Genomic DNA, 15,354 nt, shown 5'->3' on the forward strand with positions numbered 1-15,354 from the left:
CAGGATCTGCTGCCTAAATAATAGACTTTAGCCATCAGAAAGCCTTAATTCATCGACTGTTCATTATGATTATATGTACATTTTCAATTAATGAATTGAAATCAATTAATGAAGAATTCTCATTTCTTCATTAATCATTTAGGTCTTTGCTTAAAGCACTCACTCATTCTTAAAATTTCACACTGAACGTTAAGACAAATAGATAGAAAGGACATTGGAGAGGGCAAACAGAAAAGAAACAATACATAACAGAATGAGTCAAATTAAAACAGTAGTGTTCTGCCTATTGATCAGAGTGGTAGAGCTGGATAAGGACAAATCAAAGGAAGTCTTTTATTTGATTTTACATGTGATAGAGACTAATTCATGGCAGAGTAGAATTTCAGAATTTGTATAAGGAAGGAATTGTAAGATTTGGTGATCTGTCTTGGGTCAGCAAAAAGAACAAAAATGTGTTGAAACTGTAAAAATGAATCTGATTTGATGTGAATATGTGTTAGCATAATTGTTAGAATTACATATAAATGTGTGTGTGTGTGTGTATGTGGGTGCGTGGGTGTGTATATAAATGTACACAAATGGATGTTGACTCTGGTTGTACATGTAAATCATCTGTGGCACTTTTACAAAGCATTAATACCTGTCCCACCTCTACCACAGGATCTGTAAAATAAAAATCTTTGGAAGATTGAACCTGGGCATTGGTGTTTATAAAAAAAAAGCTTCCCAGGTGATTCTAATATGCAGCCCATCTTAAGAGCCGTTAACCATTTTTAATACTCTCAAGATATAAATGTGTTCTGTATATTTCTAGGTAAGAATGAATCCCATGTACCTGAGGCTGACCTTTCACTTTTGAAGCTAATTTCCTGTTGGAGAGACCAGTCTGTGCAGGTATGATATAATTCACATTCAGGAAGTTACTGGAAGAGTACCTTGCTGCTGTGGTTCATGGATACCCCCCTCTATCTGAAAATACAAGTAGTTACTCTTGTCCTCGTAAAATGGCCTTTGAACAGGCATAGAGATGAGGGAAAACACAGGCCATAACATAAGCAAGGGTACACCATTCACCAGGGGAGCGTGAATGCCGGGGACTGAGGGAGGGAGGTTCTTGTCACCACAGGTAATTTCTTGCTTGTTGAAGCTTCAGTCTGAAGCAGAATTGTCCATTATTTGATTTCAAAATATGACATACATTAAAGTACCTATGTGTGGGAATTTGAATATGTGAAATTATAACTTTTTTTAATTTTTGATTTTTGTGGGCACATAGTGGTCATATATATTTATAGGGTACATGAAATATGTTAATACAGGCATGCAATGCCTAATTATCACATCACAGAGAATGGGGTATGCATCACCTCAAGCATTTGTCCTTTGTGTTAGAAATAATCCATTTATACTCTTTTAGTTATCTTAAAAAGTAAAATTAAATTATTATTGACTATAGTCACACTGTTGTGGTATCAAATAGTACGTTTTATTCATTCTTTCTGATGTTTTTTGGCGCCTATTAATCATCCCCACCTACCCCTATTCCACACTACCCTTCCCAGCCTCTGCTAACCATTCTTCTACTCTCTATGTCCATGAGTTCAATGTAGTTATTTATTTATTTATTATTGTTATTATTATTATTATTATTATTATTTTGAAATGGAGTCTCGCTTTGTCGCCCAGGCTGGAGTGCAGTGGCCGGATCTCAGCTCGCTGCAAGCTCCCCCTCCCAGGTTCACGCCATTCTCCTGCCTCAGCCTCCCAAGTAGCTGGGGCTACAGGCGCCCGCCACCTTGCCCGGCTAGTTTTTTGTACTTTTTTAGTAGAGACGGTGTTTAGTAGAGACGGTTTTAGTAGAGACGGTGTTTAGTAGAGACGGTTTTTTAGTAGAGACATGTTTCCCCATGTTAGCCAGGATGGTCTCGATCTCCTGACCTTGTGATCCACCCGTCTCGGCCTCCCAAAGTGCTGGCATTACAGGTGTGAGCCACCGCACCTGGCCTATTTATTTATTTATTTATTTATTCATTTTATTTATTTTTGAGAAATCATCTTGCTCTGTCACCCAGGCTGGAGTGCAGTGGTACAGTAATAGCTCACTGCAGCCTCGCTCTACCAGGCTCAAGTGATCCTCCCACCTCAGCCTCCCAAGTAGCTGGAACTATAGGCATGCACCATCACAACTGTATTTTTAAAGAGATGGGGTTTTGCCATATTGCTCAGGCTGATCTCAAATTCCTGGGCTCCAGTGATCCACCCACCTCAGCCTTCCAAAGTGCTAGGATTACAGGTGTGTGCCATCTCACCTGACCTGTTTTGATTTCGAGATTCCACACATAAGTGAAAACATGCAGTGTTAGTGTATCTGTGCCTGGCTTATTTCACTTAACATGATGATCTCCAGCTTATCCATGATGTTGCAAATGACAGGATCTCATTTTTTTATAACTGAATAGTGCTCTATTGTGTATGTGTACCATGTTTTCTCTATCCGTTTATCTGTTGATGGATACCAAATTGCTTCCAAATACTTACGTTGCTTCCAAATATTGGCTGTTGTGAACAGTTCTGCAACAAACATAGGAGTGCAGATTTCTCTTTGATATACTAGTTTGCTTTCTTTTGGGTTATACTGAGCAGTGGGATTGCTGTATCATATGATAGATGTATTTTTAGTTTTTTGAGGAACCTCCAAACTGTTCTCCAGAGTGGTTGTACTAGTTTACATTTCCACCAACGGTGGATTTTCTTTTCTCCACATCCTTACCAGCATTTGATATTGCCTGTATTTTGGATATAAGCCATTTTAACTGGGGTAACATGATATTGCATTGTTGCTTTGATTTGCATTTCTCTGATGATAAGTGATGTTGAGTACCTTTGCATATGCCTGTTTATTCTTTGTATGTCTTCTTTTGAGAAATGTCTATTCAATTATTTTGGCCATTTTTTTATTGGATTGTTAGATTTTTCCTATAGAGTTGTTTGAGCTCCTTGTATACTCTGGGTATTAATCCCTTGTCAGATGGGTAGTTTGCAAGTATTTTCTGTTATTCTGTGGATTGTCTCTTGATTTTGTTGATTGTTTCCTTTGCTATGCAGAAGCTTTTAAATTTGATGTGATTCCATTTGTCTATTTTTGCGTTGGTTGCCTGTGCTTACTCAGGAAATTTTTGCCCAGACCAATGATCTGGAGATCTCCCCCAATGTTTTCTTGTAGTAGTTTGATAGTTTAATGTCTTAGATTTAAGTCTTCAATCCATTTTGATTTGACTTTTGTATATGGTAAGAGATAGGGGTCTAGTTTCATTCTTCTGCATAAGGATTTCCCAGCACCATTTATTGAACAGGCTCTCTTTTCCCCAATGTGTGTTCTTGGCACTTTTGTCGAAAATGAGTTCACCGTAGGTGTATGGATTCATTTCAGGGTTCTCTGTTCTCTTCCATTGGTCCATAGGTCTACTTTTGAGCCAGTACCATGCCTTTTGGTTACTATAGTTTTGTAGTTTAATAAATCTTTTTTTTTTTTTTACATGCTAAGAGTACCTCATCTGTGAGTTGACTTAGAGGGCTGGTTTCTTCAATGTCCAATTTAAGTTCTTCTTTCTCCTTTAAGGCTCCTTTTGGTCTTAAAATTTTACCAGTACTTTTGTGCATTGTACAATAAATAGTTGTGCATTGATTCCATGAATGTTTACTAGAAGTTTATTCTTTTTTATGAACTTGATACATTACATATCAAATTTGCAAGATTGAAATAGCAGTAACTCCTATTACAAATGATTATTCTTGGTTATAAGGAAACAAAAAAAGTTAACTCGTAATATACTGTAGGAGCTGATGCTATAATACTAAATGTACACAGTTGGAATGGCTATAAAAACTAGTTGTCCTGGCCTGCAAGTATGCATGTGATTTTTTTCCCCAGCCTGACCCCATCTGTCATCATTTACCACCTCCTATCTTACCTTGATTTAGCCACAACTGGCTTTCTTTTTATTTTCAGAAGACGTAAAGCTCATCTGAACTCAGGATCTTACTGTTCTGTTGGGCTAGAATTCTCATTTCTTCATTAATCACTTAGGTCTTTGCTTAAAAATCTGTCTCCTTAAAGAAGTCTTCTCTTATAACTCCAACTAATATTGTTGCCACATTCTACCCAACCCCACTCATCCAGTCATCATCACATTACCTAGTTTTTTTGCTGTGATTACTTTTAATGGAAATTATATTATTTGCTGTTTTGCTTGCTTATTTTGTGTTCACACTGCTATATAAGCCTGCTGAGAGCAGTGACCTTGTTTGTCTCATTTGCCCCTCTCTTACCAATGCCCAGAGAAGCAGAAGTGACAGTAGGCAGTCAATACATATTTAATGAATGAATGAGTAGCTATGCAGGCAACCTCTGTAATAATTGGAATATACACAAGTACATGCAACTTTATCAGCACATTAGTAGTCACCCCAAAAAGGCTTATCTATTAAAAATGAGATTTTTTCCGCAGTAACTAAAAAATTCTCAAATGGGAAAAAAATTATTAAAAAGAAGGATTCAACAAAACATTTCTCTTAAATTGCTCTCACTTGAAGATCTTTGGTAGTTGTTCATTTGACCTTCAAATAAACTTTATGTGATTTGGGCATGTTTGGACTGACAGACCTTTAAGGTTTATGACTCTGTGATGGTATGTGAAATGCTGGCTGTAGACGAAGACTACCAGAGAATTTACCCACTCTACAGGAATTCCAGCCTTCAAGATTCTCTTCTCATCTCTGCTACTGGCCTGATGCATGATCTGGAAGATAGGTTAAACTTCTTGATTATTTGTCTTGCTCATATGTAAAATGGAAATGAGTAATGCAGCCCTTCAGGAAGAATAGAGAATCTTGCAAGTATCTATTTTACTGCTTCAATAGCCGATCCTCAAATTATTATTATTATTACTTTTTCTTTCTGTCACCCAGGCTGGAGTGCAGTGGCATGATCTCGGCTCACTGCAGCCTCCGTCTTCCAGATTCAAGTGACTCTCCTGCCTCAACCTCCCAAGTAGCTGGGATTACAGGCATGAGCCACCATGCCCAGTTAATTTTTGTATTTTTAGTAGAGACAGAGTCTCACCATGTAGGTGAGGCTGGTCTCAAACTCCTGACCTCAAATGATCCTCCCACCTTGGCCTCCCAAAGTGCTGGGATTACAAGTGTGAACCACCGCGCCCGGCCATCCTCAAATTATTTATAAAATCATTCATTTAAGCATTTAGCTGAATTGTGTTAGCTTGATTTTACTTTTTTTTAAACTTTTATTTTAAGTTGAAGGGTATAAGTGCGGATTTGTTTCATAGATAAACTCGTGTAATGGGGGTTTGCTGTACAGATTATTTCATCTCTCAGACATTAAGCCTAGTACCCATTAGTAGATTTTCCTGATCCTCTGTCTCCTCCCACCTTCTGCTCTTCAGTAGGTTGCAGTATAGGTCATGTTCAAGTGTTCCCATCATTTAGCTCCCACTTATAAGTGAGAACATTCAATATTTGGTTTTCTGTTCCTGTGTCAGTTTATTGGAGGATAATGGCCTCCGACTCCATCCATGTCAGTGCAAAGGACATGATCTTGTTCTCTTTTATGGCTGCATAGTATTCCATGGTGTATATGAGCCACATTTTCTTTATCCAGTCTACCATTGATTGACATTTAGGTTTATTCTATGTCTTTGTCATTGTGAATAGATCTGCAGTAAACATACGTGTACATGTGTCTTTATAATAGAATGACTTATATTCCTTTGGGTATATATCCACTAATGGGATTGCTAGGTTGAATGGTATTTCTGTTTTTAGGTCTTTGAGGAATCACCACACTGTCTTTCACAATGGCTGAACTAATTTACATTCCCACCAACAATGTATAAGTGTTCCTTTACTCCACAGCCTCTCCAGCATCTGTTATTTTTTGATTTTCTAATCTGTAATTTTTTGACTTCAACATTCTGACTGGTGTGAGGTGTTATCTCATTGTGGTTTTGATTTGCATTTTTCTAATGATCAGTGATGTTAAGCTTTTTTTCATATGATTTTTGGCCACATGTATGTCTTCCTTTGCAAAGTGTCTGTTCATTTCCTTTGCCCATGTTTTAATAGAGTTTTTTTTTTCTTGTAAATTTGTCTAAGTTCTTTGTAGACCCTGGATGTTAGACCTTTGTCAGATGCATAGTTTGCAAACATTTTCTCCCATTCTGTAGGTTGCCTGTTTACTCTATTGGTAATTTCTTTCACTGTGCAGAAGCTCTTTAGTTTAATTAGATCCCATTTGCCAATGTTTGCTTTTGTTGCAGTTGCTTTTGACATCTTGGCCATTAAACCTTTGCCTATGCCTATGCCTATGCCTATGTCCTGAACGGTATTGCTTAGGTTGTCTTCCAGGGTTTTTATGATTTTGTGTTTTACATTCCAGTGTTTAATCCATCTTGAGTTAATTTTTGTATATGGTGTAAGGAAGGGGTCCAGTTTTAATCTTCTGCATGTGGCTAACACTGGTTAGTTACCCCAGCACCATTTATTAAATAAGGAATCCTTTCCCTATTGCTTGTTTTTGTCAGGTTCAGATAGTTGTAGGTGTGTGATCTTATTTCTGGGTTCTCTATTCTGTTCCATTGGTCCATGTGTCTGTTCTTGTGCCAGTATCTTGCTGTTTTGGTTACTATAGCCCTGTAGTATAGTTTGAAATCAGGTAACGTGACGCCTCCAACTTTGTTTTTTTTTCTTAGGATTGCCCTGGACATTCGAACTCTTTTGTGGTTCCATATGAATTTTAAGATAGTTTTTTCTAGTTATGTGAAAAATGACATTGATAGCTGGATATGAATGGCAATGAATCCATGAATTGCTAGGCAGCATGGCCATTTTAACGATATTGATTCTTCCTACTCATGAACATGGAATGTTTTTCCATTTGTTTGTGTCATCTCTGATTTATTTGAGCCATGATTTGTTATTCTCCTTGTAGAGATCCTTTACCTTTCTAGTTGGCTGTATTCCTAGGTATTTTATTCTTCTTGTTGCAATTGTGAATGGGAGTTCATTCGTGATTTGGCTGTCAGCTTGACTGTTGTTTATAGGAATGTTAATGATTTTTGCACATTGATTTTGTATCCTGAGACTTCGCTGAAGTTGCTTAACAGCTTAAGACATTTTTGGGCTGAGACGATGGGTTTTTCTAGATACAGGATCATGACATCTTCAAACAGGGTAGTTTGACTTCCTCTTTTCCTATTTGAATGACCTATTGGTTTCCTTTGTGGATTGCCTTAACCAGAAATTCCAATACTGTGTTGAATAGGAGTAGTGAGAGAGGGCATCCTTGTCTTGTGCTGATTTTCAAGGGGGAATGGTTCTAGCTTTTGCCTATTCAGTATGATGTTGGCTGTGGTTTTGTCATATATGTCTCTTATTATTTCAAGATATGTTCCTTCAATGTCTTCTTTATTGAGAGTTTTTAACATGAAGGGCTGTTGAATTTTATTGAAAGCCTTTTCTGCTTCTATTGAGATAATCATGTGGTTTTGTCTTTAGTTCTGTTTATGTGATGACTCATATTTATTGATTTGCATGTGTTGAACCAAACTTGCATCCCAGAGATGAAGCATATTTGATCATGGTGGGTAAGCTTTTTGATATGCTGCTGGATTCGGTTTTCCAGTATTTTGTTGAGGATATGTTCATTGATGTTCATCAGGAATACTGACCTGTAATTTTCTTTTTTTGTCATATTTCTGCCAGGTTTTAGTATCAGGATGGTGCTGGCCTCATAGAATGAGTTAGGGAGGAGTCCTTTCCTTTTCTAATTTTTCAGATAATTTCAGTAGGAATGTTACCAGCTCTTCTTTATATATCTCATATAATTCATCTGTGAATCTGTCTGGTCCTGGGCTTTTTTTGGTTGGTAAGCTGTTTATTTAACTGCCTCAATTTCAGAACTCATTATTAGTCTGTTCAGGGATTCAGTTTCTTCCTGGTTCAGTCTTCAAGGGTGCATGTGTCCAGGAATTTATCCATTTCTTCTAGATTTTCTAGGTCATGTGCATATATTACTAGTTTGTAATATTCTCCGAGGATTGTATTTCTGTTGGGTCAGTGGTAATATCTCCCTTATCATTTCTGATTGTGTTATTTGAATCTTCTCTCTTTTCATCTTTATTAGTCTAGCAAGTGATCTATTTTATTATTTTTTTCTAAAAACCAGCTCTTGGGTTTGTTGATCTTTTCAATGGTTTTTTGTGTGTGTATTTCTCTCCTTTAGTTTAGCTCTAATTTTGGTTATTTCTGATCTTCTGCTAGCATTGGGATTTTTTTGCTCTTGATTATCTAGTTCTTTTAGTTGTAATGTTAGGTTGTTAACATGAGATCTTTCTAGTTTTTTGATCTGGGCATTTAGTGCCATTAATTACTCTCTTAACCCTGCCTTAGCTCTGTCCCAGAGATTCTAGTATGTTGTATCTTTATTCTTGGTAGTTTCAAAGATCTTTTTCATTTCTGCCTTAATTTCATTTACCCAAAAGTCATTCAGGAGTAGGTTATTCAATTTCCATGTGATTATATGGTTTTGAGTGAATTTCTTAGTCTTGAGTTCTAATTTGATTGTGCTGTGGTCCTGGTGACTGTTTGTTATGATTTCAGTTATTTTGCGTTTGCTAAGGAGTGTTTTACTTCCAATTGTGATCAATTTTAGAATAGGTGTCCTGTGGTGATGAAAGAAATGTATATTCTGTTGTTTTGGGGTGGAGAGTTCTATAGACATCAGGTCCATTTGATCTACTGCTGAGTTCAGGTCCTGAATATCTTTGTTAATATTCTGTCTCAGTTATCTGTCTAATATTGTCAGTGAGGTGTTAAAGTCTCCCATGATTATTGTGTAGGGATCTAAGTCTCTTTGTAGGTCTCTAAGAACTTGCTTTATGAATCTGTGTGCTCCTGTGTTGGTTGTATTTATATTTAGGATAGTTAGCTCCTCCTGTTGAATTGAACCCTTTACCATTATGTAATGTCTTTCTTTGTCTTTTTTGATCTTTGTTGGTTTAAAGTCTGTTTTGTCAGAAACTAGGATTGCAACCCCTGCTTTTTCCTTTTTTCCACTTGCTTGGTAGATTTTCCTCCAATGCTTTATTTTGAGGGTTGACATGTTATGTTGAAGACTACATACTGATAGTTTTGGTTCTTTATCTAGCTTACCACTCTATGTCATTTAATTGAGGCATTTAGTCCATTTACATTTAAGATTAGTATTGATATGTGTGGATTTCATCCTGTCATCATGATGTTAGCTGGTTATTTTGCAGATGTGTTTATGTGGTTGCTTTACAGTGTCACTGGTCTGTGTGCTTCAGTGTGTTTTTGTAATGGCTGGTAACAGTCTCTCCTTTCTATATTTAGTGCTTCCTTCAGGAGCTCTTGTAAGGCAGATCCGGTGGTAATGGATTTCCTTAACAATTGCTTATGTGAGAAGGATCTTTTTTCTCCTTTCCTTATGAAGCTTAGGCTAGGTATGAAATTCTGGATTGCATTTCGTTTTATTTAAGAATTTTGAATATTGTCCCCCAATCTCTTCTGACATGTAGGGTTTCCACTGAGAGGTCCACTGTTAGTCTAATGGGCTTCTCTTTGTAAGTGACCTGGCCTTTCCCTCTAGCTGTCCTTAACAATTTTTCTTTCATTTTAACCCTGGTTCAGTGGAATACTTTTGTAAAACGAGCAAAATTAGCTCCAGAAGTTGAATGTTTATCTTTAAGGTTAGGGGAAGAATGAATTAATTTTGCTGATGAATAAGTTTGTCTAGAGATTGTCTCTTTTGCTTTTGACACATTAAACACTCAACATAAAAATAAATGCTGGAAAAGAAACAGAAAAGTTTGGGGATTGCTAATTTGCATGTTTCTGGTACCGCACTAAATTTCTTTGGATTTTATAATTTAACACCACTGGGTACACATCATGACATTTAGGCCTCCAGCTAGAAATGTTGCTTTTCCAGGAGACACCGCAAAGACATGAAAGGTCAGCATGAGCAGAGTGTTGGGAAAAATATTTTATAACAAAAAAACTAGACACTGGAACAACAACCAGGACACAGGGTTTCTTATGCATCTTGATGATGCTCTATGCTATTTTACAGTATTTTGCTCTTCCAAGGTGTTAATGAAATACTACTAAAATTTTTAGCTTGCCTAGGACTCAGTAATACCTTTAGTTAATAAGGGTATGTCCCAGATTTGTAGCTGACTCTTTCCAGTCAATGAGTTTGTAAACTTTATTTTTAGTCCGTGCACATTGCCTCATAAAAGAATACGGTTCTTTGATGTCTGTTTTGGAATAAATTTATTTATATATGTTGGGAAGACAGCTTTATAGCCATAATACTCAATGCCAGCTCATTATTAAAATTACAAAGTTATATAAAATGCCATATAACCATTTTATATTTTGTTGGAGAAAATTCTATTTCTATTGACTACCTGTAAAATCCATCTACTACATTTATAGAGAGAGACTCAAGTATTGATAGTTATAAACTATCAATAAATTATACTTTCCACAGTTTATTTTTGAAAGTCTGCAGAATCTATTTCAATTCCACTAGTATTTATTTAGTGTCCACTCTATTCCAGATACTGTAATAACATTATTGCATGTTTAGAAGATAACAGCCTTTCTCTCATCTCACACTGAGTTGAAATATATATTTTGAGTTTCTTTCCAATTGGATGCCATTCAGTATTCACTTTTAACTGTTGTGGCTCTGAGTACCCTACTCATCATGGTTAATCTATTTTATTCTATAGTTATTTCTGTTCCACTTGTTTTTGATGATATTCATTTCTTTGTTCTTATAATATGCATTTGTGGTGACAACTATGTAAAAAAATCAACAGTTAAAAAAAGTGAAATAGTGACATGTAAATCAAATAATTAGAAATATTAAATTAAAATACATAAATTCCTGTATATTTTTAAGAAATAATGATTATCCAAGTTATATAGAATATTATATTCAGTGGGAGAGATGACATTTTAGATCCCAACTGTGGGCATGCCTCTGGGGTGATAAGCATCCCAGGGTGAGAGGACAGCCATAAGCCCAGTGAAAGCATATGGCCAAACTACCCATTCTGAGGGGTATGATATAGTCTGGACACATTGTAGGTCTTAGAATATCATCCAGTATCCTTAATTTATGAGTATAGAAAGAGCAATTTCCATGCACTATTCTGTTATTGACAGCTCTTATCCTAATGTCTCTCAGTATCACAAACTCTTTTGTAAGTGAGAACATGAAGTTTCAGAGAAGTTTGTGACTTGTCAAAGGTTGGATTTGTGGTAACTGTCATAGTGGAATAGGAAATGCAAACCTTTTCACTTATAGTCCTGAGTTCTTTCTACCACATCATCCACATCATCGAACCAGTGCTATGAAATAACATGTATGACAAAGTTAAAATGAAATAACTTCAGTGTTATAAAATTGTTCATCATGAATAAGTAATACAATATATCCCATCATGTGATATACATAAATCAGCATGGTTTACCAATACTGTGATATATATATATAGCAGTATATGTTAGCAAGAAACATATATAATAATTTATATTTATATCTCAGAAGTGGTGTGTGTGTGTATATATATGTGTGTGTGTGTGTGTGTGTGTATGTGTGTGTGTGTGTATATATATATATATATATCAGATTTGTCGCCCAGGCTGGAGTACAGGAGTATGATCTGGGCTCACTGCATCCTCTGCCTCCTGGGTTCAAGCAATCATCCTGTCTCAACCTCCTGAGTAGCTGGGACTACAGGTGCACACCACCAAGCCAGGCTAATTTTTGCATTTTTTTGTAGAGACAGGGTTTCACCATGTCAACCAGGCTGGTCTCATATGAGAGATATTAATAGGCATTATTTACCAGCATCATGATGTGCAGAAGTATATCTTAGATTAATGGTGTATAATTGATACTCTGATGTTAAATATCTCATTACATGATATTCATGAGTAAGCACCATTCACTTGTATTGCGATTAGGCAGTACTGCATGTTAGTATTCATGGTATGCAATAGTGATATTCTACTACTCATTAGCCTTTTCTTACTCCTAAATCAAACATTTGAGTGTCTGCTGGATAAGGACAAGGAGATAATCGGCAATCAGGAAGTTGCTGCAGTATTCTCAGGAAGCTTCCTATATTTAAAAGTCAGAGGCCAGCTTCTCTGTCCCAGGAATTCAGCAAGTATCTGCCATCATAATAAGCTCCTTGGATGTCCCTGGAACCTGAAGGTCTCACATGCTACCATTACATGCAAAAGAGACGGAATATATATTTACATAAATACACGTTCAGTTTTTGGCCAAAGCATCTCTAGGTCACCACTCTCGGTGTTGTCCCATATCCCTAGCTCTAGACGTGCTTATGGGTAGACTGGGAGTAATGGAGGGGGACAGTGGCAATTGTGGAGCATGAGTCAGCTTGACAGAGGACAGACTTCTGAGGGGAAAATATATATGCTATGGCACTGGGATGTGGCTATATGAAAAGCACTTGGATGTAGCTATATGAAATGTTTAACTATTGGCTGGAGAAGGGTGATGAGAAGGTGTACCTGGTTTGTCTGTATCAGCCGTGTCCATTCTTTTCTCTCACTAATTCAGCTCCTGGCCTTCTTTTGGCTGTACCTAACTGCTAGACCTTACCTCATCTTTTACCAGGAAGAGGTCTAGGAAACTGTCACTAGCTTTCCACTGAAGGTAGAGGATATAGAATCTTGAGTGGACATATACTTCAAAAGACAGAATCAGGGATGAGAAGGTCTGTCCACCAAGTCTGTGTAACCTTGAGGTGTCATGCCCCAGATCCTTCATTTTAAAAATGAAGAATTTGGTTGGATGTTCTGTGACAAGTGTTCCTTTCCCCCTCCTTCAAACCATAGGTCCTTGACTGGGCACACACAGCAGTTGGAAGACGTGCCTTGCAATACCTTAATATATGTAAAACCACATAGGTATACATAAAATTTAGTGAGATTTATTATTAAAGTCATTTCTTTAATTTTCTGTGTAGAGCATAGTTTAAATGCAGTGTTTTGTTTAAATAATGCTTTGGAGCTAGACATAGTTTGAGGATCTAACCTTGTCTTTAAGAGCCATAGGATAAATTCAAATGAATTTTCTTTATCTTCTGGTGGAAATGAAAATAGGAAAAATAATTGAAAACTCCTCTTTGTCCCATAGTGTAATGTTTGACATTCTGGACTTTAAAAAAATGCCCCTCAAGTATCCTTTTAGAATCTCTTGCATTGCAAAAAAAAAAAAAAAAAAAAAAAACAGTGTGAAAGTCTGGGTGCCAGTTGTTTCTGCCTACATTTCAGTTGTTGTGGATGCTAATGCCAGAAGAATGAAAAGTTGTTGTTTATGGAAACCTGTTCAAATTTAAATTCTGGGCTTTGGATTTTTTGCAACATACCTAAGCATTTGTAATAATACTAAAAATAATTCACTTAAAAAAATACCTTACAGGTAACTGAAGCAATACAAGCTGTTCTCTTGGCAGAAGTTCAACAACGCATGAAGTGTTTGGGAAAGATACCAGTCAATAGTCAACCAGTGTCCATGGCAGAGAATGGTAACTGTGAGATGAAGCAGATGCTGCCAAAGCTGGAATGGACAGAGGAACTGGAGTTACAGTGCATTAGAAACACTTTACCTCTGCAAAGTAAGTACAAAATGTATTGGCATACTCTTTCAACAGAACTTTTCTACTATAGATTCTCCAACTTATGGTGGTGCAACTTATAATTTTCGATTATATTATGGTGCAAAAGTGATAGACATTCACTAGTCTCCTTGACTTATGATGGGGTTATATCCAGATAAACCCATTGTAAGTTGAAAAGGTCATAGGATAGGTTTATCCAGAAGTAACACCATCTTAACTTGAGGAGCATTGCTACTTAGAGAGTGTTGAAAATGTAAGTTCACAGTATATCATTTCTGCAAGAACTGAGCCAAGTGCCCTGTTTCTGACCTATTCTGCTCTCGATTTCCTCTTGTAATTGTCAAATGTTTAAAGAACTTCTGGATCCTATTATAATAATAAATATTTGCTAGAAGAACAGCTTGTATTATTTATAGCAGTGTTTTGAAGTTAAGCAATTAAAAGCGAAAGCAGAATTAACAATAGCTTAATAGGATATATATTACAGGAATACTGTAATCATAATGGGGAAATTTGCTTTTACTTTGTACCTCGATAAAAGTCATGTGCCAGTTTTCCTTTTCTGGGCAACAGAAGTATCATATAAAAATTAAACTATTTTTATAGTTGGATCATTTGATTTTATAACAAACTTCATCACTGTCACTTCCTAATGATAACGTTTATGGTTTAGGGCCAACAAGTGAGTCTAAATTTATGTTGCAAAGTGTTCTATGATTTTTATCGTACTGTTAGCTGTTACTTAAAAAAAATTAAAAACTGTAAAAAAAAAGTACAACTTTAATTTTCAACTTTATTGTAAGCTTTTGATGAATACGCTAATTGATCATGTGATTAAACGTGTGTTTTTGTCAGGAAAACATGTTATAAATTTACATATTACAGGTGGTTAAATTGTTAAGTACTTCTTTTATCTCTCACAAAGTGTTTTCTTTTAATTTATTCAGGACTAGGAACAATGTTACTATATATAAAATGTTAAATCTTAAAACGGGCATCATTCTTGGAAATACTTAATGATTTCTTCTCATTGTTTTTATGAGATTACTGATTGAAGAGTGTTATGTAGAGAGAAATGAAAAGGCATATTTAACGAAGGCCAGAGATCAAAACAGGTAGAATATGTTTTAATGCCAGGACAGTTGCTGATTATGGTAAATTCAATTAATAATTTGATAAAGCCAGATGGTTATTTTAAGTCATTTGCATGTTTGTTTCCAAAAATTAGTTTTAATGATCTGGTAAATTCACCTCTGTAAAAAAGCTCCTGTTTCATCATACCACATAATTATAGTTGTATTACATATTTTAAGCAAGAAGTAGAAAAATTGCTTTTTAATTAATTTTGAGTGACTACATTTGCGTTTTGGATACATGTGGAGGGCCGTCCATAGTGTCATTGATAGGTTTCTTCCATCTCTCCCAAGACAGCCAGTGTTATTTGTTCATCGTGTGTTAACTCTCAGTAGATGTCATTTCTGAATTTTCTCCCTAATCTTGAGAGCCTACCTTATTCATTGGCCCAGAGCCCCATTTTCCAGGTAAGAAACTGTTGGTCAGCTATCAAAGTGAAACTTTAGGTGAATTT

At 36.2% G+C, this 15,354-nt stretch overlaps 1 protein-coding gene across 6 annotated transcripts in view; it reads left to right on the forward strand.

Moving 5' to 3' along the window:
• Positions 1-15,354, forward strand: part of WDR72 (WD repeat domain 72) — a 244,968-nt gene that overhangs the window by 158,054 nt on the left and 71,560 nt on the right. For all 6 annotated transcript variants that reach the window (XM_033190066.1, XM_033190064.1, XM_033190068.1 and 3 more), the window contains 2 exons: positions 815-894; positions 13,568-13,763. In XM_033190066.1, coding sequence (XP_033045957.1) covers positions 815-894; positions 13,568-13,763 — 276 coding nt within the window. The remainder of the gene's footprint in view (positions 1-814; positions 895-13,567; positions 13,764-15,354) is intronic.

Source organism: Trachypithecus francoisi, unplaced genomic scaffold (assembly GCF_009764315.1).
Source record: "Trachypithecus francoisi isolate TF-2019V2 unplaced genomic scaffold, Tfra_2.0 Lachesis_group3, whole genome shotgun sequence".
Taxonomy (NCBI): domain Eukaryota; kingdom Metazoa; phylum Chordata; class Mammalia; order Primates; family Cercopithecidae; genus Trachypithecus; species Trachypithecus francoisi.